The 26,202-nt window shown below is 42.6% G+C and overlaps 1 protein-coding gene across 1 annotated transcript in view; it reads right to left on the reverse strand.

Annotated features, from left to right (window-relative positions):
- Positions 1-26,202, reverse strand: part of NEK11 (NIMA related kinase 11) — a 613,419-nt gene that overhangs the window by 205,562 nt on the left and 381,655 nt on the right. Inside the window, exon 10 of the mRNA XM_069211923.1 lies at positions 24,852-24,971. Within this exon, the coding sequence (XP_069068024.1) occupies positions 24,852-24,971 (120 nt within the window). The remainder of the gene's footprint in view (positions 1-24,851; positions 24,972-26,202) is intronic.

Below are 26,202 nucleotides of genomic sequence, written 5' to 3' on the forward strand. Positions count from 1 at the left end.
CCTGCTTTAACATAAGACTTAAACTCAACTAATGCAATATCTTCTGAAGTGATGTCTAAGGTCATGTACATTCAAAATATATTCTATATAGCTTAATGATTCAAAAATGTGTACTTATTTGGTATAGGAAAAAGCTCTATAAATTTGAAAATACAAATGTGTACACATGGGTTCACTGAGCCGTGCAAGATGATAGATTCACCCTTACTCAACCTGGATTCAATTTTAAGTGCAGGCATTTGGATTTAAATTATAATCTTCCTCTTTTCCTATATTAATCAATTCAGTATTGTACTTGAAACAACCATCCCCAGGCAATTTCTCAGAATAAATGAGCAAATTTTCTTCTCCTTTATCTATTACCAACAGTGATCAATAACCTATCAGAGATAACAGGCCACAGTATTCTCTTGATTAGAGCTCCTCCATCCTCCATCCTGATGAACTGGCTAATTCAGGTTTATGAACCTACTTTTTCTCTCTGGTTTCTTCCTACCTATACTTAATTTAGCACATTTGTTATTTTTCCATTGCTTAAAAAAAGCACAACTGGTCTATTTATCTTTACAGACCCTTTCAGTTAAATTCTTTCCTGTAACATCCTGGACTGAGGAATCTGATGCCTTACTCAGATGAGGCTGTAGGTTGTTTACGTCTCGATCCTTTGTCACAAGTTTTCCTTCACTATTACCTAGACAATGGGACAGAGGGCCCATTAGGTAGCCTTATCAAGGCAGCTGGCATCCGAGATCTCAAATATCAATGAATCATTAGCGAAAGCTTACTACTTACTATCACCAATGCATTTTCTGCAACTTCTACTGTGGCTCCTACCGGATTACCACTCCCTTAAAACAATCTAGTTCCATGACCTCTAGTCTGCTTTGGACATGGCAGATGTTGCCATGCTCAGGATCAAACTAAATACCAAAATCAGCCCTAGAAAACATATTCAAACCAGTCCCACATTACAGGGCCAAGTTTGTTTAAGGCTCAATGAACAAGACAAAGGGGGTCATTCTGACCCTGGCGGCCGGTGACCGCCAGGGTCACCGACCACGGGAGCACCGCCAACAGGCTGGCGGTGCTCCCAAGGGCATTCTGACCGCGGCGGTTCAGCCGCGGCCAGAAAGGGTAAACCGGCGGTCTCCCGCCGGTTTACCACTGCCCTACAGAATCCTCCATGGCGGCGGAGCGCGCTCTGCCGCCATGGGGATTCTGACACCCCCTACCGCCATACAGGATGGCGGTAGGGGGTGCCGAGGGGCCCCCGTAAGAGGGCCCCACAAAGTATTTCAGTGTCTGCCATGCAGACACTGAAATACGCGACGGGTGCCACTGCACCCGTCGCACCCCTGCAACTCCGCCGGCTCCATTCGGAGCCGGCATCCTCGTTGCAGGGGCATTTCCGCTGGGCCGGCGGGCGCTCTTTTGGAGAGCGCCCGCCGGCCCAGCGGAAATGTAAAAATGGCCGCCCCGGTCTTTTGACCGCAGTGCGGTCATTTGTCGGCGGGACTATGGCGGGCGGCCTCCACCGCCCGCCATAGTCAGAATCAGGGCCAAAGTGACTTAAGTGAATATATCTTTCCAATGAAAGTCACTGAAGTGCATATCTGTAAGGGACAATGACAGCCCTTTTTCCTGGTCCATAAATTGGATGGGCAGCCACGTTCCGGAGTGATTACAACTTGTTAAGACATTCTTAAGGGGCCCCAGAAAGAAGCTTTTGCAAATTTCATTCCTTATGAGAATGAAAGCTTGGTTCACAATTTTCCAGCAGTCAGTAGGCAGGTATGGAAAACTTTTATAAAGGGTCTTAAACAGAAAAAAGAAAGAAGAAGCAGTCTTACTGACATGCATTTGCAGATAAGGTGAGAACAAAGGTTTTTAATGACCTGCATGGGGGCAGCTGCTGGTCCTAAGGGTGAAGTCCCCAGACTGTTCTGTGCAGGCTGAAATGCCCTATGACAAGGATGTCAGTATTAGCAAAGTTAATTTAAAGAGCACTGCGATCCATCATGTCAGCCACTGCTAAAATGCACTTGAATAGAGAGGAACTGTTCTGGTCTCTAGACTTATGGATGCAAATGACCAAGTGAGTGTCATCTGCATACATCATTAAAAACAACCAAAGGAGTAAATGAGTTGTTCCAAAGGGACACCATAGATGATGAAAAGAGTATGATTCAATGAGGAGCCCTGAGGGACTACATTTGGACCAGAAAAGGTTTTAGACATGGATATGTGAATCTTAACCACCTGAGAGCATCTGCAGAACAGGAGGTAAGCCAGGTTAGTGCGGCTCCACAGATACCTATCCCACAAACTGATGTAAAATGATTTTGTGGGAGACTGTATTGAAGGTAGCAGAGAGATCTAAAAGAATCAGGACTGCCTCATTCCCTTGGTAGAGTACCCAGCACAGTTCATTCACCATTGCAACAAGTGCAGATTCAGTGCTGGGTAAAGGTCCATAACCCAACTCAGCTGGGTCTGGCACTGCATGGGTAGATCATTAGGATGACAAAATATTGCTAACATGCTTTCCAAGATCGTAATGGGGACTGGAAATAAATAAATTAGACAGTGATTGGAAGGGAAGGCAGGGTCAGCAATTTTCTTTTAAAGAATTGAACAGAAAATGGTGTGTTTCCATCTTAAGGGACTGCTGCAGTCTCTTGGAATGAATGATATAACAGTGTAAAAACAGAGTGGACAGGATCTATACCTAAATGTAGTAGATGGGGTGAACAAGGCTCACAGGAGGAAACTAAAGAAAGAAAGTCAAAGGGAATGAAAAAGAGATGAGTAAAGTAGGCTGAAAGAAGTAAGCCTAGCACCAAATGAGAGGGGAAAAGTAGTTGACTCAGGAGAGGAGGGTACTGAGTGGGCCAAAACTGGTGCCATTTTTTAAATTATCTCAAAGGAAAAAGTAGCTACATCACCAAAAGTCTTCTGAGGATTGGGAATGTCACGATTCAGATATCTATGGCAGGCAAAATAATTAATGATCTCAATAATCTTGTTAATTAGTTTGATTTACTTTCATGAGTGTAAGTCTTACTCTTTTAACAGACTTTCTTTTGTTGACGAGGTTCTTCAGTGAACAAGGGCTCCGATGGTTTGGTTGGTCTAGAAAATCACTTTTCCCTTCAAGCAACTACATCTAGGGTAGACTCAATCCAACTGTTAATGGACTCCCTCAGCCCTGTAGTACCCGCTTTGGAGAAGGAATCAACCGTAGATGGCAGGACATGGAATGGTGCAATGGATGGCATAATGTGGCCATGGCAAACCATACAGTGATATTCCAAATATTTATCTAAATCAAAGTCCTTAACAAACAAAGTTTCTTGAAAACAAATTATTAATACATCATTAAAATAAACATCAAAACGCTTAGGTGCAAGGAGATCTTGTAACTCGTCCTCATTCCAGCTGCATAACTTCCAGATAGTAGTAAAAGCAACAAGTACTTGCAAGCACACTGGGAAGCCAAGACCAAAGCTTATCTTTCAGTAGCAAATCATCCCTATCATCTCCTTTCTTCACTTTCTCCCTCACTTTTTTATGGCCATTGTGGTCTGTATCTGTAAAAACTGCCCGCTAGAGACTTCAAATTCTCTGGCAATGCATACTGTAAAGAGAGTCTGGAAGACTTATATATAACAAGAGACATTATAGGTCCTTCATTTCTGGAAACAGGGAGAACATCTACACCTTTTTTATAAAAAACAAACTGTGTTTCAAAACTAGAGGAGAAATTGACTCTGAAGAAAAAATTCACAACTGACTTCTGAAAATCCATCCCTGCTTTAACATAAGACTTAAACTCAACTAATGCAATATCTTCTGAAGTGATGTCTAAGGTCATGTACATTCAAAATATATTCTATATAGCTTAATGATTCAAAAATGTGTACTTATTTGGTATAGGAAAAAGCTCTATAAATTTGAAAATACAAATGTGTACACATGGGTTCACTGAGCCGTGCAAGATGATAGATTCACCCTTACTCAACCTGGATTCAATTTTAAGTGCAGGCATTTGGATTTAAATTATAATCTTCCTCTTTTCCTATATTAATCAATTCAGTATTGTACTTGAAACAACCATCCCCAGGCAATTTCTCAGAATAAATGAGCAAATTTTCTTCTCCTTTATCTATTACCAACAGTGATCAATAACCTATCAGAGATAACAGGCCACAGTATTCTCTTGATTAGAGCTCCTCCATCCTCCATCCTGATGAACTGGCTAATTCAGGTTTATGAACCTACTTTTTCTCTCTGGTTTCTTCCTACCTATACTTAATTTAGCACATTTGTTATTTTTCCATTGCTTAAAAAAGCACAACTGGTCTATTTATCCTTACAGACCCTTTCAGTTAAATTCTTTCCTGTAACATCCTGGACTGAGGAATCTGATGCCTTACTCAGATGAGGCTGTAGGTTGTTTACGTCTCGATCCTTTGTCACAAGTTTTCCTTCACTATTACCTAGACAATGGGACAGAGGGCCCATTAGGTAGCCTTATCAAGGCAGCTGGCATCCGAGATCTCAAATATCAATGAATCATTAGCGAAAGCTTACTACTTACTATCACCAATGCATTTTCTGCAACTTCTACTGTGGCTCCTACCGGATTACCACTCCCTTAAAACAATCTAGTTCCATGACCTCTAGTCTGCTTTGGACATGGCAGATGTTGCCATGCTCAGGATCAAACTAAATACCAAAATCAGCCCTAGAAAACATATTCAAACCAGTCCCACATTACAGGGCCAAGTTTGTTTAAGGCTCAATGAACAAGACAAAGGGGGTCATTCTGACCCTGGCGGCCGGTGACCGCCAGGGTCACCGACCACGGGAGCACCGCCAACAGGCTGGCGGTGCTCCCAAGGGCATTCTGACCGCGGCGGTTCAGCCGCGGCCAGAAAGGGTAAACCGGCGGTCTCCCGCCGGTTTACCACTGCCCTACAGAATCCTCCATGGCGGCGGAGCGCGCTCCGCCGCCATGGGGATTCTGACAGGAACAGGATGGCGGTAGGGGGTGCCGCGGGGCCCCTGGGGCCCCTGCAGTGCCCATGCCCATGGCATGGGCACTGCAGGGGCCCCCGTAAGAGGGCCCCACAAAGTATTTCAGTGTCTGCCATGCAGACACTGAAATACGCGACGGGTGCCACTGCACCCGTCGCACCCCTGCAACTCCGCCGGCTCCATTCGGAGCCGGCATCCTCGTTGCAGGGGCATTTCCGCTGGGACGGCGGGCGCTCTTTTGGAGAGCGCCCGCCGGCCCAGCGGAAATGTAAAAATGGCCGCCCCGGTCTTTTGACCGCGGTGCGGTCATTTGTCGGCGGGACTATGGCGGGCGGCCTCCACCGCCCGCCATAGTCAGAATCAGGGCCAAAGTGACTTAAGTGAATATATCTTTCCAATGAAAGTCACTGAAGTGCATATCTGTAAGGGACAATGACAGCCCTTTTTCCTGGTCCATAAATTGGATGGGCAGCCACGTTCCGGAGTGATTACAACTTGTTAAGACATTCTTAAGGGGCCCCAGAAAGAAGCTTTTGCAAATTTCATTCCTTATGAGAATGAAAGCTTGGTTCACAATTTTCCAGCAGTCAGTAGGCAGGTATGGAAAACTTTTATAAAGGGTCTTAAACAGAAAAAAGAAAGAAGAAGCAGTCTTACTGACATGCATTTGCCGATAAGGTGAGAACAAAGGTTTTTAATGACCTGCATGGGGGCAGCTGCTGGTCCTAAGGGTGAAGTCCCCAGACTGTTCCGTGCAGGCTGAAATGCCCTATGACAAGGATGTCAGTATTAGCAAAGTTAATTTAAAGAGCACTGCGATCCATCATGTCAGCCACTGCTAAAATGCACTTGAATAGAGAGGAACTGTTCTGGTCTCTAGACTTATGGATGCAAATGACCAAGTGAGTGTCATCTGCATACATCATTAAAAACAACCAAAGGAGTAAATGAGTTGTTCCAAAGGCACAACATAGATGATGAAAAGAGTATGATTCAATGAGGAGCCCTGAGGGACTACATGTGGACCAGAAAAGGTTTTAGACATGGATATGTGAATCTTAACCACCTGAGAGCATCTGCAGAACAGGAGGTAAGCCAGGTTAGTGCAGCTCCACAGATACCTATCCCACAAACTGATGTAAAAGTATTTTGTGGGAGAGAGTATTGAAGGTAGCAGAGAGATCTAAAAGAATCAGGGCTGCCTCATTTCCTTGGTAGAGTACCCAGCACAGTTCATTCACCATTGCAACAAGTGCAGATTCAGTGCTGGATAAAGGTCCATAACCCAACTCAGCTGGGTCTGGCACTGCATGGGTAGATCGTTAGGAAGACAAAATATTGCAAACATGCTTTCCAAGATCTTAATGGGGACTGGAAAGAAAGACATTAGACAGTGATTGGAAGTGAAGGCAGGGTCAGCAATTTTCTTTTAAAGAATTGAACAGAAAATGGTGTGTTTCCATCTTAAGGGACTGCTGCAGTCTCTTGGAATGAATTACATAAAAGTGTAAAAACAGTGTGGACAGGATCTATACCGAAATGTAGTAGATGGGGTGAACAAGGCTCACAGGAGGAAACTAAAGAAAGAAAGTCAAAGGGAATGAAAAAGGGTTGAGTAAAGTAGGCTGAAAGAAGTAAGCCTAGCACCAAATGATAGGGGAAAAGTAGTTGACTCAGGAGAGGAGGGTACTGAGTGGGCCAAAACTGGTGCCATTTTTTTAAATTATCTCAAAGGAAAAAGTAGCTACATCACCAAAAGTCTTCTGAGGATTGGGAATGTCACGATTCAGATATCTATGGCAAGCAAAATAATTAATGATCTCAATAACCTTGTTAAGTAGTTTGATTTACTTTCATGAGTGTAAGTCTTACACTATAATCTCTTTTAACAGACTTTCTTTTGTTGATGAGGTTCTTCAGTGAACAAGGGCTCCGATGGTTTGGTTGGTCTAGAAAATCACTTTTCCTTTCAAGCTACTACATCTAGGGTAGACTCAATCCAACTGTTAATGGACTCCCTCAGCCCTGTAGTATCCGCTTTGGAGAAGGAATCAACCGTAGATGGCATGGACATGGAATGGTGCAATGGATGGCACAATGTGGCCATGGCAGACCATACTGGCCTGAAAGCAGCTCCCTGGCATTCAACCTACCTTGGGAATGCTGAAGAGGTAGGATGGGCATTCATGACCTGGACCACTGCTACTGCTACCATTCTTGTCTAATCCTTCATACTCACTCACCCCCAATTTCTATTGTTAAGAAACTATAGTTGTAAGACCTGATATTCCAGGAGCTCTACTACAAAACTCCTCAAACAAATGCTACTACTACCACTCTTACTACTACTACTACCAAGAATAATAATAACAACAATAATAACAACAGAGTATATAATAATGATAATAGCAACAATAATAGAGCAACATACCAAATGATGAAAGTAATGATAACAACAATAACAGTATTATGATTATGATTATTATTGTTATTCAGTATGTTATTATCAATAATAATTAACAACTCTGATTACCACTACTACTATTAATAATAACAACAATGATAGTGATAATAATGTTAATTCAAGTAACACTAATAATAATAATACTAACACTAATAACAATAATAGTAATAATATTAATATCAGTACCAATAAAAGATATTATTAGCATTCGTATGAAATAATAATAATAATAATAACCATAATAATAACTAGCAGTAGTAGCATGATGAAGTTAATGCCCTGGGGGAAGTCCTCAGAGGCAAGGGCATAATTAATCACCTGCTAACCCTTAGGCGGGGTTGCTACAGGAGTAGATGTAATTGTTTTATGACACTTCTTAACTTTTAACTGGGGTTCGCAGGTCAACGCAAGTCAGGAGAAAAGGTGACAGAGAGAAAGAAAACATATTGAAATGGCAAAGAAAAAATAGGATAGAGGCAAATTAAGTCAGACAGCATAAGATAAAGAATGTGAAAAGCAAAAAATGAAAGAAGGAAGGAAAGAGAAGCATGAAGGAAAGAGGCTACAAACTGACACAGAAAATAAGGAAAAAGATGTAAAAAAGAAAAAGGAAGGAAAAAGACAAAAATGAAAGAATGAAGGGTGGAAAGAAGCAATGAAAGAAACAACAAAACAAATAAGAAAAATGCAGCATACTCCGCTTCGCTGGCGGAGCTAACAGAGTTTTTGGAACTCCGCACTCTGCTTGGAGCGCAGAGTTGTCAAAAAAACTCCATTGGCCCCGCCAGTGGAGCAGAGCTTACCCGGTGCACACTGCAGCCCAGTTGGGCTTCACAGTGCAAGCGCAGACAGTGAAAATGTTCAAACCAGTCCCACATTACAGGGCCAAGTTTGTTTAAGGCTCAATGAACTTGACAGAGTGACTTAAGTGAATATACTTTTACAATGAAAGTCACTGAAGTGCACATCTGTAAGGGACAATGACAACTTTTTTTCCTGGTCCATAAATACGATGGGCAGCCAAGTTCCGGAGTGATTACAACTTGTTAAGACATTCTTAAGGGGCCACAGAAAGAGGCTATTGCAAATTTTATTCCTTATGAGAATGAAAGCATGGTTCACATTTTTCCAGCAGTCGGTAGGCAGATATGGAAAACGTTTATTAAGGGCCTTAAACTGAAAATAGGAAGAAGAAGCAGTCTTACTGACATGCATTTGCCGATATGGTGAGAACCAAGGTTTTTAATGACCTGCATGGGGGCAGCTGCTGGTTCTAAGGGTGAAGTCCACAGACTGTTCAGTGCAGGTTGAAATGCCCTATGACAAGGATTTCAGTATTAGCAAAGTTCATTTAAAGAGCACTACGATCCATCATGTCAGCCACTGCTAAAATGCACTTGAATAGAGAGGAACTGTTCTGGTCTCTAGACTTATGGATGCAAATGACCAAGTGAGTGTCATCTGCATACATCATTAAAAACAACCAAAGGAGTAAATGAGTTGTTCCAAAGGCACAACATAGATGATGAAAAGAGTATGATTCAATGAGGAGCCCTGAGGGACTACATGTGGACCAGAAAAGGTTTTAGACATGGATATGTGAATCTTAACCACCTGAGAGCATCTGCAGAACAGGAGGTAAGCCAGGTTAGTGCAGCTCCACAGATACCTATCCCACAAACTGATGTAAAAGTATTTTGTGGGAGAGAGTATTGAAGGTAGCAGAGAGATCTAAAAGAATCAGGGCTGCCTCATTTCCTTGGTAGAGTACCCAGCACAGTTCATTCACCATTGCAACAAGTGCAGATTCAGTGCTGGATAAAGGTCCATAACCCAACTCAGCTGGGTCTGGCACTGCATGGGTAGATCGTTAGATGACAAAATATTGCAAACATGCTTTCCAAGATCTTAATGGGGACTGGAAAGAAAGACATTAGACAGTGATTGGAAGTGAAGGCAGGGTCAGCAATTTTCTTTTAAAGAATTGAACAGAAAATGGTGTGTTTCCATCTTAAGGGACTGCTGCAGTCTCTTGGAATGAATTACATAAAAGTGTAAAAACAGTGTGGACAGGATCTATACCGAAATGTAGTAGATGGGGTGAACAAGGCTCACAGGAGGAAACTAAAGAAAGAAAGTCAAAGGGAATGAAAAAGGGATGAGTAAAGTAGGCTGAAAGAAGTAAGCCTAGCACCAAATGATAGGGGAAAAGTAGTTGACTCAGGAGAGGAGGGTACTGAGTGGGCCAAAACTGGTGCCATTTTTTAAAATTATCTCAAAGGAAAAAGTAGCTACATCACCAAAAGTCTTCTGAGGATTGGGAATGTCACGATTCAGATATCTATGGCAAGCAAAATAATTAATGATCTCAATAACCTTGTTAAGTAGTTTGATTTACTTTCATGAGTGTAAGTCTTACACTATAATCTCTTTTAACAGACTTTCTTTTGTTGATGAGGTTCTTCAGTGAACAAGGGCTCCGATGGTTTGGTTGGTCTAGAAAATCACTTTTCCTTTCAAGCTACTACATCTAGGGTAGACTCAATCCAACTGTTAATGGACTCCCTCAGCCCTGTAGTATCCGCTTTGGAGAAGGAATCAACCGTAGATGGCATGGACATGGAATGGTGCAATGGATGGCACAATGTGGCCATGGCAGACCATACTGGCCTGAAAGCAGCTCCCTGGCATTCAACCTACCTTGGGAATGCTGAAGAGGTAGGATGGGCATTCATGACCTGGACCACTGCTACTGCTACCATTCTTGTCTAATCCTTCATACTCACTCACCCCCAATTTCTATTGTTAAGAAACTATAGTTGTAAGACCTGATATTCCAGGAGCTCTACTACAAAACTCCTCAAACAAATGCTACTACTACCACTCTTACTACTACTACTACCAAGAATAATAATAACAACAATAATAACAACAGAGTATATAATAATGATAATAGCAACAATAATAGAGCAACATACCAAATGATGAAAGTAATGATAACAACAATAACAGTATTATGATTATGATTATTATTGTTATTCAGTATGTTATTATCAATAATAATTAACAACTCTGATTACCACTACTACTATTAATAATAACAACAATGATAGTGATAATAATGTTAATTCAAGTAACACTAATAATAATAATACTAACACTAATAACAATAATAGTAATAATATTAATATCAGTACCAATAAAAGATATTATTAGCATTCGTATGAAATAATAATAATAATAATAACCATAATAATAACTAGCAGTAGTAGCATGATGAAGTTAATGCCCTGGGGGAAGTCCTCAGAGGCAAGGGCATAATTAATCACCTGCTAACCCTTAGGCGGGGTTGCTACAGGAGTAGATGTAATTGTTTTATGACACTTCTTAACTTTTAACTGGGGTTCGCAGGTCAACGCAAGTCAGGAGAAAAGGTGACAGAGAGAAAGAAAACATATTGAAATGGCAAAGAAAAAATAGGATAGAGGCAAATTAAGTCAGACAGCATAAGATAAAGAATGTGAAAAGCAAAAAATGAAAGAAGGAAGGAAAGAGAAGCATGAAGGAAAGAGGCTACAAACTGACACAGAAAATAAGGAAAAAGATGTAAAAAAAGAAAAAGGAAGGAAAAAGACAAAAATGAAAGAATGAAGGGTGGAAAGAAGCAATGAAAGAAACAACAAAACAAATAAGAAAAATGCAGCATACTCCGCTTCGCTGGCGGAGCTAACAGAGTTTTTGGAACTCCGCACTCTGCTTGGAGCGCAGAGTTGTCAAAAAAACTCCATTGGCCCCGCCAGTGGAGCAGAGCTTACCCGGTGCACACTGCAGCCCAGTTGGGCTTCACAGCGCAAGCGCAGACAGTGAAAATGTTCAAACCAGTCCCACATTACAGGGCCAAGTTTGTTTAAGGCTCAATGAACTTGACAGAGTGACTTAAGTGAATATACTTTTACAATGAAAGTCACTGAAGTGCACATCTGTAAGGGACAATGACAACTTTTTTTCCTGGTCCATAAATACGATGGGCAGCCAAGTTCCGGAGTGATTACAACTTGTTAAGACATTCTTAAGGGGCCACAGAAAGAGGCTATTGCAAATTTTATTCCTTATGAGAATGAAAGCATGGTTCACATTTTTCCAGCAGTCGGTAGGCAGATATGGAAAACATTTATTAAGGGCCTTAAACTGAAAATAGCGAGAAGAAGCAGTCTTACTGACATGCATTTGCCGATATGGTGAGAACCAAGGTTTTTAATGACCTGCATGGGGGCAGCTGCTGGTTCTAAGGGTGAAGTCCACAGACTGTTCAGTGCAGGTTGAAATGCCCTATGACAAGGATGTCAGTATTAGCAAAGTTCATTTAAAGAGCACTACGATCCATCATGTCAGCCACTGCTAAAATGCACTTGAATAGAGAGGAACTGTTCTGGTCTCTAGACTTATGGATGCAAATGACCAAGTGAGTGTCATCTGCATACATCATTAAAAACAACCAAAGGAGTAAATGAGTTGTTCCAAAGGCACAACATAGATGATGAAAAGAGTATGATTCAATGAGGAGCCCTGAGGGACTACATGTGGACCAGAAAAGGTTTTAGACATGGATATGTGAATCTTAACCACCTGAGAGCATCTGCAGAACAGGAGGTAAGCCAGGTTAGTGCAGCCCCACAGATACCTATCCCACAAACTGATGTAAAAGTATTTTGTGGGAGAGAGTATTGAAGGTAGCAGAGAGATCTAAAAGAATCAGGGCTGCCTCATTTCCTTGGTAGAGTACCCAGCACAGTTCATTCACCATTGCAACAAGTGCAGATTCAGTGCTGGATAAAGGTCCATAACCCAACTCAGCTGGGTCTGGCACTGCATGGGTAGATCGTTAGGATGACAAAATATTGCAAACATGCTTTCCAAGATCTTAATGGGGACTGGAAAGAAAGACATTAGACAGTGATTGGAAGTGAAGGCAGGGTCAGCTATTTTCTTTTAAAGAATTGAACAGAAAATGGTGTGTTTCCATCTTAAGGGACTGCTGCAGTCTCTTGGAATGAATTACATAAAAGTGTAAAAACAGAGTGGACAGGATCTATACCGCAGACAGTCTGCGTTTGCACTGTTCAGCCCATAACTGGGCTGCAGCGCACACTGGAGCAGAGGAGGGAGGCAACCACTGAAGAGGAGGACCCCCCTGGGAAGACCCAGGTAAGTCCTCTACTCTCCTCTTATCTTGGTCATTGTTTGTGCATACTGGTGCACAAACAAGGACTGAAACAGCAGCTTTCACTGGCTACAGCCCTGGCCTGAATTCAGTAGGCGGTGAAAGCTGCAGTTTGAGGCCTCTTGTGCACCGGCATGTCTCGTAGGCAGCAAAAGAAATCTGGTGTTTCTGCTTCTGCAACAGCCTGTCTGTGTGCTGCGCCAGTGCAGAAGAGGCTTGAGACAGCAGTTTTCACTGCCAAGGCCCTCTCCTGAATGCGCCTGATATTGGAAGAGACCATGTTCGACCCTGTTTAGCGCTTCCGAGATCTGGCACATTCAAGACTCTGCAGTTAATGGAATTCTGCCTCAGCGGAGTTCCAGAGAGTTTTCCGTGAACTCCGCCCAGGCCTAAAAGAAAGAAGGTGTAAGGGATAAGAGACGTATGCCAGTATTGGTTCATGTGTAGTATTTGGCCAAATTCCTTTAAAATCCTTCTGTAATATTGATAATTTTGCACGTTTTCCCCAGGGGTACAATGTCCATGGCATTTTATAGGAAGAGTTGGAATCACTCACTTTACTTGCGCATAAATTGCTATATATGGGTCAAAGTTGGGGATATTTTAATTTTTCTGGCCACTCCCTTGCTCAGAGGTGAACTGCACACATTACCAGGCAGACTTCTCGCCCTTACTGAGAGATACGCTCCGCATGCACAGCTGGATGAGCTGCCTCTAAGTTCTCCTGAAGTTATGTTGTGCCTCGGAGCACTATGTAATCTCCCAAGCCTCAGAAGTGTTGCGAGCGGCTGCTCTGCGCATGATAACTTCTAAGGCTCACAGGAATGACAAGAGCAATTTCATAGATTTATGATCTGCAGACTTTGAATGAGAATTATTTAAATGTGTTTTGTATACACAACAGCAAAAAGGGGGCATTTGCATTTTTCACCAATGTGCTGACATTTGAAGGTCGATAACATTTCTCTGTGAATAATGGAGCCTTGCTTCACACCTACTGTGCAAGGAGTCCTGAAAAAGGCAAACTGCAGCTTAAGCGAGGCGTAGAAAACTTTTCAGTAGCACAGTGGTGGCAAGATGCCATAACCACAGCTGTCACAAGTTTATGTGTGGTCCACGACAAAGTATAGTGACCCTGGCACGCTCCAAACCCCCAACCACTCACACCCATGACTCCACCTGTGCCCCTTCCCCCACATTACAGCCCCCATCTCCTCCCCACCCCACCTTACAGCCGTACCCCCATCTTCCACCACATTACAAAATCTACTAAAAGGCATTGCAGGCGTGATTCACAAAGGTAAACTCACACTTTTGTGTAACATTATGATAGTTTGCTATTCACAAAGGGGTTGATGAGTAGTATCTTTACGAGTGAAGAGTCTCCGCACATAAAAAGATAGACCTTCACAAAGGGGTTTATGAGTAGTATCTTTACGAGTGCAGAGTCTCCGCACATAAAAAGATAGACCTTCACAAAGGGGTTTAGGAGTAGTATCTTTACGAGTGCGGAGTCTCCACACATAAAAAGACAGACCTTCATAAATGGATTTAAGAGAATATCCTTTACAAGTGCGGGGTCACTACACATAAAAAGGTAGATCTTCACAAAGGGATTTAGGAGTAGTGTCTTCATGAGTTCAGAGTCGCCACACATAAAAAAAGAAACCTTCACAAAGGGGTTTAGGAATAGTATCTTTACGAGTGCGGAGTCTCCGCACATAAAAATATAGACCTTGACAAAGGGATTTAGGAGTAGTATCTTCACAAGTTCAGAGTCTCCGCCCATAAAAAGATAGACCTAATTTTTTATGTGCGGGTGTAGGAAGGTAGCCTCTTTCTAGCCTTGTTACCCCCACTTTTGGCCTGTTTGTGAGTATATGTCAGGGTGTTTTTACTGTCTCACTGGGATACTGCTAGCCAGGGCCCAGTGCTCATAGTGAAAACCCTATGTTGTCAGTATGTTTGATATGTGTCTCTGGGATCCTGCTAGCCAGGACCCCAGTGCTCATACGTTTGTGGCCTATATGTGTTCCCTGTGTGGTGCCTAACTGTATCACTGAGGCTCTGCTAACCAGACCTCAGTGTTTATGCTATCTCTGCTTTTAAAATTGTCAATGGAGGCTAGTGACAAATTTTTACCAATTCTCATTGGCACACTGGAACACTTTATAATTCCCTTGTATATGGTACATAGGTACCCAGGGTATTGGGGTTCCAGGAGAACCCTATGGGCTGCAGCATTTCTTTTGCCACCCATAGGGAGCTCAGACAATTCTTACACAGGACTGCCACTGCAGCCTGAGGGAAATAACGTCCACGTTATTTCACAGCCATTTTACACTACACTTAAGTAACTTATAAGTCACCTATATGTCTAACCCTCACTTGGTGAAGGTTGGGTGCAAAGTTACTTAGTGTGTGGGCACCCTGGCACTAGCCAAGGTGCCCCCACATTGTTCAGGGCAAATTCCCTGGACGTTGTGAGTGCAGGGACACCATTACACGTGTGCACTACATATAGGTCAATACCTATATGTAGCGTCACAATGGTAACTCCGAACATGGCCATGTAACATGTCTAGGGTCATGGAATTGTCCCCCCAATACCATCCTGGTATTGGGGGGACAATTCCATGCATCCCCGGGTCTCCAGCAGACAGCCCGGGTACTGCCAAACTAACTTTCCGGGGTCTCCACTGCAGCTACCACTGCTGCCAACCCCTCAGACAGGTTTCTGCCCCCCTGGGGCCTGGGCAGCCTGGTCCCAGGAAGGCAGAACAAAGGATTTCCTCTTAGAGAGGGTGTTACACCCTCTCCCTTTGGAAATAGGTGTGAAGGGCCTGGGAGGAGTAGCCTCTCCTGGCCTCTGGAAATGCCTTGAAGGCCCTCCTTGCATAAGCCAGTCTACACCGGTTCAGGGATCCCCCCCAGCCCTGCTCTGGCACGAAACTGGACAAAGGAAAGGGGAGTGACCACTCCCCTGACCAGCTCTGCCCAGAGCTCCTCCAGTGTGTCCCAGAACTCTGCCATCTTGGATGTAGAGGTGTGAGGGCACAATGGACAGCTCTGAGTGGCCAGTGCCAGCAGGTGACAACAGAGACCCCTCCTGATAGGTGCTTACCTTTCCCTGTAGCCAATCCTCCTCTGAGGGCTATTTAGGGTCTCTCCTGTGGGCATCTCACCAGATAACGAATGCAAGAGCTCACAAGAGTTCCTCTGCACTTCCCTCTTCGACTTCTGCCAAGGATCGACCGCTGACTGCTCTAGGACGCCTGCATAACCGCAACAAAGTAGCAAGAAGACTATCAGCAACATTGTAGCGCCTCATCCTGCCGGCTTTCTCGACTGTTTACTGGTGGTGCATGCTCTGAGGGCTGTCTGCCTTCACCCTGCACTGGAAGCCAAGAAGAAATCTCCCGTGGGTCGACGGAATCTTCCCCCTGCTAACGCAGGCACCAAACTTCTGCATCACCGGTCCTCTGGGTCCCCTCTCATCCTGAGAGTGGTCCCTGGAACACAGGAGCTGGGTCCAAGTGTCTTCGACAGTCCAGTGGCCCTTCTGTCCAAATTTGGTGGAGGTAAGTCCTTGCCTCCCCACGCCAGACAGTAATCCTGTGTACTGCGTGAACTGCAGCTGCTCGGGCTTCTGTGCACTTTTGCAAGACTTCCTTTGTGCACAGCCTAGCCCAGGTCCCCAGCACTCCGTCCTGCATTGCCCAACTCGATAAGTTGGACTCTGACGTCGTGGGACCCTCCTTTTTTGTTCTGAGTCAACCATCGTCCTCAGATCTTCTAAGTGCCTGTTCAGGTGCTTCTGCGGGTGCTGCCTGCTTCTGCATGGGCTCTCTGTGTTGCTGAGCGCCCCCTCTGTCTCCTCCTCCAAAGGGGCGACCTCCTGGTCCTTCCTGGGCCCTAGCAGCACCCAAAATCCTCAAACGTGACTCTTGCAGCTAGCAAGGCTTGTTTGAGGACTTTCTGCATGGAAACAACTCTGCATCCTCCAGCACGCCATGGGACATCTTCTGACCAAAGGAGAAGTTCCTGGCACCTTCTGTTGTTGCAGAATCTTCGGCTTCTTCCACCCAGAGGCAGCCCTTTTGCACCTTCATCTGGGGTTTAGTGAGCTCCTGCCCCCCCCTGGAAACTTGCGTGACTCTTGGACTTGGTCCCCTTCCTTTACAGGTCCTCAGGTCCAGGAATCCATCTTCAGTGTTTTGCAGTCAGTTGTTGTCCTTGCAGAATCCCCTATCTCGACTTCACTGTCTTTCTAGGGTCGTAGGGTAACTTTACGCCTACTTTTCAGGGTCTTGGGAGGGGTATCTTGGACACCTTGGTGGTTTCTTACACTCCCAGCGACCCTTTACACACTACACTAGGCCTGGGGTCCATTCATGGTTCGCATTCCACTTTTGAAGTATATGGTTTGTGTTGCCCCTAGGCCAATTGTCTCCTATTGCATTCTATTGTGTTCTACAGTGTTTGCACTACTTTTCTAACTGTTACTTACATGATTTTGGTTTGTGTCTATAATTTTGTGTATATTACTTACCTCCTAAGGGAGTATATCCTCTGAGATACGTTTGGCATATTGTCACCAAAATAAAGTACCTTTATTTTTAGTAACTCTGAGTATTGTGTTTTCTTATGATATAGTGCTATATGATATAAGTGGTATAGTAGGAGCTTTGCATGTCTCCTAGTTCAGCCTAAGCTGCTCTGCTATAGCTACCTCTATCAACCTAAGCTGCTAGAACACCTCTAATCTACTAATAAGGGATAACTGGACCTGGCACAAGGTGTAAGTACCACAAGGTACCCATCACAAGCCAGGCCAGCCTCCTACAGCGGAGACCCCACACTTGTAAAGCTACTACTCCTAAATCCTTTTGTGAATTGCAAACAATCTTAAGCTTACACAAAAATGTACGTTTACCTTTGTGAATTAAGTCCTGACTGCACTTTGTGCTTGTAAGTTCACCTAGCAAGTGCACAAATCCTGATACCAGATTTGTGCCCATGCACAAATGGACACGTTTGTGGTGTTAACAAACTTTCCCCTGCCCACTCTCACCCTGGAAAAAGTCATGGATTTACTCCTATAAGGAACAGAAGTAAATATGTTTCCGGGGTAAGAATGAGCAGTGAACACACAAACATTAGTAGGGATTTAGCGAGAGGGATTTCTAACCAATTAAAAAACAACAGAGTGCACTTTCTGTAAGCACTTATGCATGTGCATGTGCAAATGCTTGTGAGAACAACTGAAAGGCTGGGACTGTGATAGCTTACCAGGAGTACTCTTGGAACTCATTGAGAATTCAAAACGTTTGTAAAGCTAAACACAATAGGTGGTCCTTACAGGTTTTTTTGTGCACTATTAGTTAAGGGAGAAGAAGCACAAACAGCAGGAAGAAAAAAGGGGTGCAGGAGCAAATGGTAAGTAGGAACAGGGTGAAGGAGCAGACTTCGGTTAGGCGAGTGAAGGAGACAGGAAGTGATGTAAAAGTTAATAGTGACTTACAGCAGGAAAATGTAGCTCATGTAAAACACACATCACGAGAAGTAACACTTCTAAGAAATCGATCTGGGTGAATGGGGCCAAGTGATGAAGTGCATGCAGGACATCATCCAGTGGGTAAAGTGCTCAATACCTTATGCAATTCCAACTCTACTGAATGGTAAACAAAATATACAAGTATAAAATAGGAGATCGAGATCTAACTTCTTGCGCAAATCAGAAGTTCATATGTGGCAAAAAAAAAACTGGCAGACTCACATAAAACAGTCAAGCATCCCACTGAAAATCTTATTAATATGCAACATAAGTCAAGTTACAATGACCTCCAGGTAGTGAGTCTAGCAGAGGGATCCAAGACTAGACTGACCAAGCTGAACATTGACCGACTGAGACCTATCGACTCAGCTTGAGCTTGGACATTTAAATCACTCACAGATGACAGCACATTGGTGGACATCATATCTAAATTACAGAATCCTTGGTTCCTACCCCCTGTGGGTGCCCAACCAATACCGATAATGTTGAGAATGCTGAAGTTCAGAGAAAAAAATAAACTATGGACAAGAGTGCACAACACTTGGGAGATCTCCTTTCAAGGAAATTGAATTCTCTTCTTCCCAGATTTTTGACCTGAAACCTAGAAGAATATGGTGAGATGAGGAGACATGGAGGACACAAAAACATTTAGTATGCTTTGGTGGTTCACAGAAGAATAAGGCCCTCATAATAAGTCAGGATGGGGGAATACTGCTATTCTGATTATAAGATACTCTATGGTCCAGCACCTTCGAAAACTGGGTGTAGAAACACCTGGTCTGGTTGTGATAGACCAGTGGCCACACCTAGTAAAACCACCAGGAAAAGGGGGATAAAGAAGGGAATGGAGCTTCATCTTGGTCCCACCTGGTCCACTTCCAAATCATGGAGCGAGCAAGCAGGACTTTCCCTAGTTACATCAGAGACTATCCTCCCTTTCCAAACCTTTCCAACCACCTCGGCATGCAAGCCACCATGACACGCCCACCTGACAAAGGACCATCTCTCAACATATCCCAAAGTACTTACAGCAACCTTTTGGACATACTCTGTTTCTTTTTGGACTGCCAGAAAAAATGTGGGTTCTCAAATAGGTAAAAATATAAATCACCGCAAAAGCTGACTTGTACAATCAAATGTTAATGGTTAATATGTGTTTGTTGCCCAAAGTATTGTTTCTGTGTCATATCTTCCATATAATTAACAAGAAAAACAGGTGCTTCTTACTCCAAATATGCATGTTTTGATTGAATCTGGTACTGGCAGGGCCCTATTGCATGAAAGGATTTTTATTGCTAGTCTTGCCCCATTCCCGTTCATGGTTGATCTGTTCCATATCTTTTGGCGAAACTACATTGGATGCTATTATCTTTATTTTTTACACAACATGTTCAACTCATTAAGAAACAGGGCGAACATTCAGCATTCATGTCCTGGCTGCGGATGTGTCGAGAGCAGCCAGAGAAGGTGAACTTGCCTGCAACAAAAGCAAGGGTGCTAGTCATGATGGCTTTGTAAATGATGCTGCTGGTTTTTGAAGATGTGGGCCCGGAAAGGGAAACAGTGGAGTCCCCTCAGGATGGGCGGTAGTATGATCATATTTGTTTAGGCCTTGGATTAGACATGAATTTCAAAATGATGGCATTTCGAAAGAAGACAAAGGATGCCCAAATTTATAACCCTCTGCATCCAAATCCAAGCCCAGCAGAGCACAGGAAAGTCAGTTCTGCGTTGGATATGAGAGTCCAGTGCATGACACAACATCTATGGAGATGTATCTACAGTTACAGCTTCTTTTATTTACTTGTCACTTTGCAGTTTTATGTAGCGAGAACATGTCCCCCAGGGTGTCAGAGCTCTTTACATATGAATTCAACACTGTCTTAAACTAGATTTATGGTTATTACTTAAAGGATGGATGGATAGATTTTGAGCATTCCAGAAGTCTTGTTTGCAGATTTTGTTATTTTTTAAAGACATGGGTTTCCAGGCAGAGAGAACATCCTTTGGAGTCAAATGGACCCTTCTGGTGCATCATGTAGGATGGCCTTAGATTGCTAGTGTGAGCATGTGTGCCATGGAGCAGGGATTTACCAAGATCCAGATGAAAGAGCACGTAGGCTTGAACTGCAGTTTTGAAGATGCTTTCTGGAAGAATGGTCACTTTCTCAGGCCACCATCAGGAGTGAGTCTTTATCTAGTTCACCCTTTCACTCCAAGACAAATCGGCTCTTTGCACTCTTTCTCAACAAAATTGTTCTGCACTTTATTTCAGAATATGAGCGATGCCTATATAATTCCTAGGCCTGACGCCGCATGGATTTCACAACTTGAGTCGAAATATTGTTGACAGCAAACAAGTGGACACTTCTAAACCTTATCTCATTAGTTGGTTAGGTTATTATTTGTTTATGATGTTTCGTCTTTGCCACTTGTAAATATTCCTATGTACCTACTCATCATCTTCATTTTCCTTACACACGCATTTTTTTATTACTGTGCTGCTTTTTAATGTTGAAAACGTTACTTTGATGTATTTTATCAAAAGTATTGGCAAATAGAACTCAACAGATTGTAGAATTTGTTCTTCTTACAGTATGCTTATGTATTTATTTCTCATAAATTGCTCCAAATATGTGCTTCCAAAGGTGTCTGGAGTTTGAGCCAGATTAAATGATAAGAATATTTTACAATAATTGCATTTCGTATAATATACTTTATCTAGTATCATTCGAAAATCTTCCTTAATTGTTTTTTGAATGGTTGAACAAGCATCTTTTGCTACTATTAGGAGGAACCTATACTCAAAAGTTAGTTTATCCAGTGTCTCACTACTGGCAGCAAGTAGCAGATTACAAATTACACTGGATCTGTATTCTGTTGGAGGAGTCCATTTCAGATTGGTAGGGAGAAGTAGTGTGACTATAGCTCTACACTGTTCTTTGATGTGATGATCAATGAATTAAATACTCCTTTGCATTTCTTAGGAAATGGTGACATCCTTCTTGCCAGTGTATGGGCTGTTTTTGTCATGTTACAACCCTTGACACCAAAAAATAATGACCCATACATTGCTCCTGTCAATCTATCCCATCTTGTAATGCCAGACTGCCTGACATTCCAGTCCATCACTGCTTCTTGGGTATCAAATCAGTTGCTGAATGGGTGTGAGATGTCTCTATCCTTCAGTACAGTGCTCCACTGCTTTACAGCTAATTTCACTCAATAATAACACACAGATACATAATACACAACAATGGAGAAGACGTCAGTACCTGTAAGGATAGAATATTGATAAGTAGCTGATCTGCAAAAAACACACCTTATCAGACATGGGCATGTGAAACTTGGGAGGACAAGTGGGTGCAAGCGATTTTCACTTGTTACATGGGCAGTGCGCATGTTGTTGCATAATGATGCCCCAATAAAGGTACATCCTCATTATATGGACGACCAGAACCAGTTTGTAGTACTAGACTGTGATAAGATTGGATCATGCAGTATACCACACCAATGGGAATGGTTCTAGGTTAGCACTGATCTTCTGGAACAGGCACAGAAGGAGGTCTGGCTTACTGGGTAAAATAAAGCGATGGAGGAAGGAGACTTCAAATGTTTATTGAATACCTGATTGGCTACAGGGCGCAATGTTTTCACCGGGTAAGAGAAACATATATACAGCCACCCTCTATCTGATGATACAAGCGGGATGGACAACCAAGAGGAAGAGAAGACAGACTGAGACAGGGATTTGGGGAAGAGATTTTCTTATTAGCAGGGCTACTGTAATTATGTGATTCTGGAGCCACAGTGTTTTCTGCATAATTATGGATTTCCTGCATTTGCCACTTAATCCATGCAATACATTGCATGCTCCATCAACTTCTGCGCAATCTGCAGATTTTAACAAAAATGTTATTTCTACCTCTACCGGATCAAAAGTTACTAAAATAGCACGGACAAGTGTTGCTGTACAGTTTTGGCCCTATGTAAAGTTTTTCTGGTCATCTTTGAGTTGATTATTACTGTGTTTGGATCTCGAACTGGTACTAATGATGTAAACCCTTTGCCCCGACAGTGCTAGCATGTGAAACAATTTGAAATAAATGACAAAAGTATGAAGTAAAACTATCACAAAACGTACTGCATTACGTTGCATAATTCGTCTTTTCTTGACGTACAATTTAGTCTCCCCTGCCACATAATGTGGTCCTCCCCTGCTGTATAATTGCAGTGACCCAATTTATAAGCAATTATGAAAGCAGGGATTCTTTATTGACCATTTAAACATGAGAAAATACTGTACTGAAGAAAAGCTTAAGAACAGAGACTCCCACAAGATCAGACAGAAGTGCCCAGTGCCAGCATACCTTAGGGTATTAAAGACACCCACAGTAGGCATGTCCAGCAGGATACAGATTCTGGCAGAAAGTGGTGAGCATGTGAATGGCAATGCGAGTGTAATATTTAAATTATTGTGCTGTAAAAAAGGAATAAAGGTAAAGGAAAATGGAAAATCACATTACTGGTATTCTTGTAATGGGAACGACTTACTATGATATGAATGAAAAATAAAACATTGATTATTGAGTTTGACTGAGAGTCAAGGTAATGTATGGTAGGAATAAGGTAGACTGACATCATGAGAACGTCTTTATTGCTTCACTTAAATATAGAATAAGCCATAATGGGTGATCTCCGTTCTCCTAAACTACTTCACTGAAGTTATATTCTAAAGGGATTAGAGCATTTCAGGCTGGCTGCACCAAGAAAGAATTGAGATGAATAATAATCATATTTCACGTATACATCAATTTCTCTTGCAGAACTTGTAGCTTTATATCCCTGTAATTAACGGGTGTTACTGTCACTAAACTCAGTGGTGCTTGTTTTATCGACTTTGAAAGGATGAACATCTCAGTCTCTCCTGTTGGAAATCGAACATCTCTTTCCATCCAAACAGTGATGACACCCGGCTGCCCTTGAAAATCTCATCAGAGGACATAGAGGGACTTAGCAAAGACACAATAAAGCCACAACATCACCTGAAACAGAACCTTGAGAAAACAGGTTTTTTCTGACCCCCCCACAACAATGTGAGATTCTAGTCTATCGCAATTACATTACTGGACTGAAAGCACTCATTTGCTAAAACACAAAATCACTCAGCTTTAATCTTGATAAAAACCTGAGTATCCATCCTCGTGTTAACCCTCTAGCAATGTGCGCCGATAATCGTATCTGAATTTATGTGGAATCAAGTCACTGGTCCTTAACTGCAAAACTCTGGTCCAATTACTAGTCCTTTTGAAGGAAAGATTAAAGCAGCCCCCTTCTAACCTGCATACCTGGAACTCACTTAGCCCTTTAAGAACTGAGCTCAGTGCTGCTGCGAAACTCATTTCTGGCACCCGAAGATCAGATCAAATGACTCCAGCCCTGAGCGCACTGAATGACTGCAAGAGAGGCCTGATGTTTGCTTGCATCAGCATATATAGCACACAAGGTCGGGCAAGAGAAGCAGAAAACTACCTGCAGAAAAATTGTCAATATCAGGAGGCTCCGGATCACTCCAAAGGATGTTCTCCCCGCCTGGAAACCCATGACTTTAAAAAAGAACAAACTATGCAAACAAGACTTCTCATGGAATGCTAAAAAATCTGGCAATTCATCTCTATTGCAAAATGAAAATTAAATTAAATAAGCTGTAAGTGCAGCTATATCTCCAAAGATGTTGTGTAATGCAGTGAGCTCTCGTATCCGACGCATAATTGACTTTCCTGTTCTCTGCTGGGCATGGATTTGGATGCAGAGGGTGTAAAAAGGTGGACATCCCTTGTCTTCTTTCGAAATGGCATCCTCTTGCAATTCAAAGCAAAAACACCAAACTGCCTTCAACTAGTGGTGGGAATTCCAAACTACAAACCATGGTAACTGTGTGTTTTTTGCAGATCCCTGTGCCTATCTTTAAAGTACAGTTGACCTGCAGTACATAGACCATGATATGCATCAAAAGTCACCTTCAATTCTGCACAGTCAGTCACTGGCATCTCTCACACAAGGCAGTTCCACTCTTGCTAACACACTTTTAATTTCAAAGGCCACGAAGGAGAACCTGGTGGGGCTTGGTCAATGAGATATCAAACCAAAACACAATCTATGATCGAAGGAAAGATCGCTACTATCAGAAGCTTTGATATCAGCTCAAGTTGTAGTGAAGTCTGTCGGAAAGATGCACTCATAAAAGAGAGGCAAAAATGAGGTGATGCAACTACAGAGCAGATATATAAGACCTTGAGGCTGAAGTTTAATAAACTGGAAATTTCCCAGGGTCAAACCTTAGTCATCCATAGTTCACCGTGGAGAAGCCTTGAATTACTGTAGCTCACCAATGAGCAAAGGAAGCAGGGAACTTAATGAGAGTGAATTGCTGTCGAACAAGCCCTACACTCAAGGTTACCCCTAAAATGCCTATAGCTGACTTCCATAAATTAGCATCATCTGCATGTTCAGGGTCCACAACATCACTGGTGGCACATTTAATAAGCAAAGTTGGCTGAAAAACTTACTTCATCTTCTTAGCTTTTTCATCTGCCGCATTCAGTTTCCTCAGCCTCATCCTTTCCCGCGGAGTCATTTTCTGCACCTCGGACCACTCCCGCAGTGTTTGAAGATGCAGCTTTTTCTTTCTGGAGTAAATAAATGAATAATGCAGAGATTGCATTGTTTGTTCAGTTTTGTGACTTTTGCCATTGTGACGACAATAATGCTAACCAATAAATAATTCAAAATAGCCAAAGAAAAAAAATCTCTTACAATGTAAGAGCAAATGTGATGAAGCCTACACAGTCTTGGTATTTAATTCCTGTATTATTTATTGGTTTTATAATGAAGAAATAGATCTGTTTGTCAAACCACCAACTACGTATCAAGCTTAGAAATAAAGTAAAAGAGTTGTCTGAATATAAAAATAAAAAAAACATAGTAACACCTAACCGCTCTATCGCTGACTGCCACCCCAGCCCTCTCTCCTTGATCGAATATACTACTTACCTTCTTCCTTTACAAAGTAAAACACACAGACCCTTACCATTAGGTCAGAAACTAATCCCAAAATGGGTTATCACATTCATAGCTGATTTGGTATCCATCAGTAGTATACACTCACAGGCCAACGTGAGTCATCAAGTTCCGTCAATCCCTAACCAGTTTGGTTGTGACCACTTTCCACTTTTTTTAACACTTCCTTTGACTAACACCAGTGCAATGATCTGCCACTGAGCTCTAGAGTTGCTAGTTCAGATGTGCCAGGTATCATTTGTGTTGATGGCCCCACAATTGATCTTCCATTAGCCCTACAGAGGGAAATGCCAATATTTACTCAAGCTTTCTTCCCATAATGCTTTGTATAGACAGCACTTGTCCAGTCTGTGTCTGTGAGATCCCTCAGCCCCACAACTGCACCAACATTGCATGGATAAGGTATGTGGGCAACAAGGGGACAGGAGGCTTGTAGAAAACCAGACACAAATGTTTCTGCATGTTCAATGCTTGTTCCTTTCTGCTGCAGCACCAAGGACTTCCCACAAAACCCTCGTGTAAGGACAACCACAATCACACATGGGCTGATTTTTTTGTTTGAAATGTAGGCCCTTCTGTTGTCTGCCAAACTGATGATGCCCCAGATTCTCTGAGCATTATTAAAAAATGCGCATGTACATGCGAGGATTTACAACTCTGCATGGACATACGTTTCCGTTTTCTCCCTTCTCACAAACGTTCAGACTAGTATGCCTGGAAAGCTGTGTTCTTCAGGCATCTTCTGGTAATCGTCCTAGTCCGGATCCTATTCTACCTAATTCGTTTTTAGCGCCAAGAAGCTATTTGGTGATTGTGCACTTTTAAATAAATGAACGTGAG

The sequence above is a fragment of the Pleurodeles waltl genome, chromosome 10, assembly GCF_031143425.1.
Source record: "Pleurodeles waltl isolate 20211129_DDA chromosome 10, aPleWal1.hap1.20221129, whole genome shotgun sequence".
Classification (NCBI taxonomy): Eukaryota; Metazoa; Chordata; class Amphibia; order Caudata; family Salamandridae; genus Pleurodeles; species Pleurodeles waltl.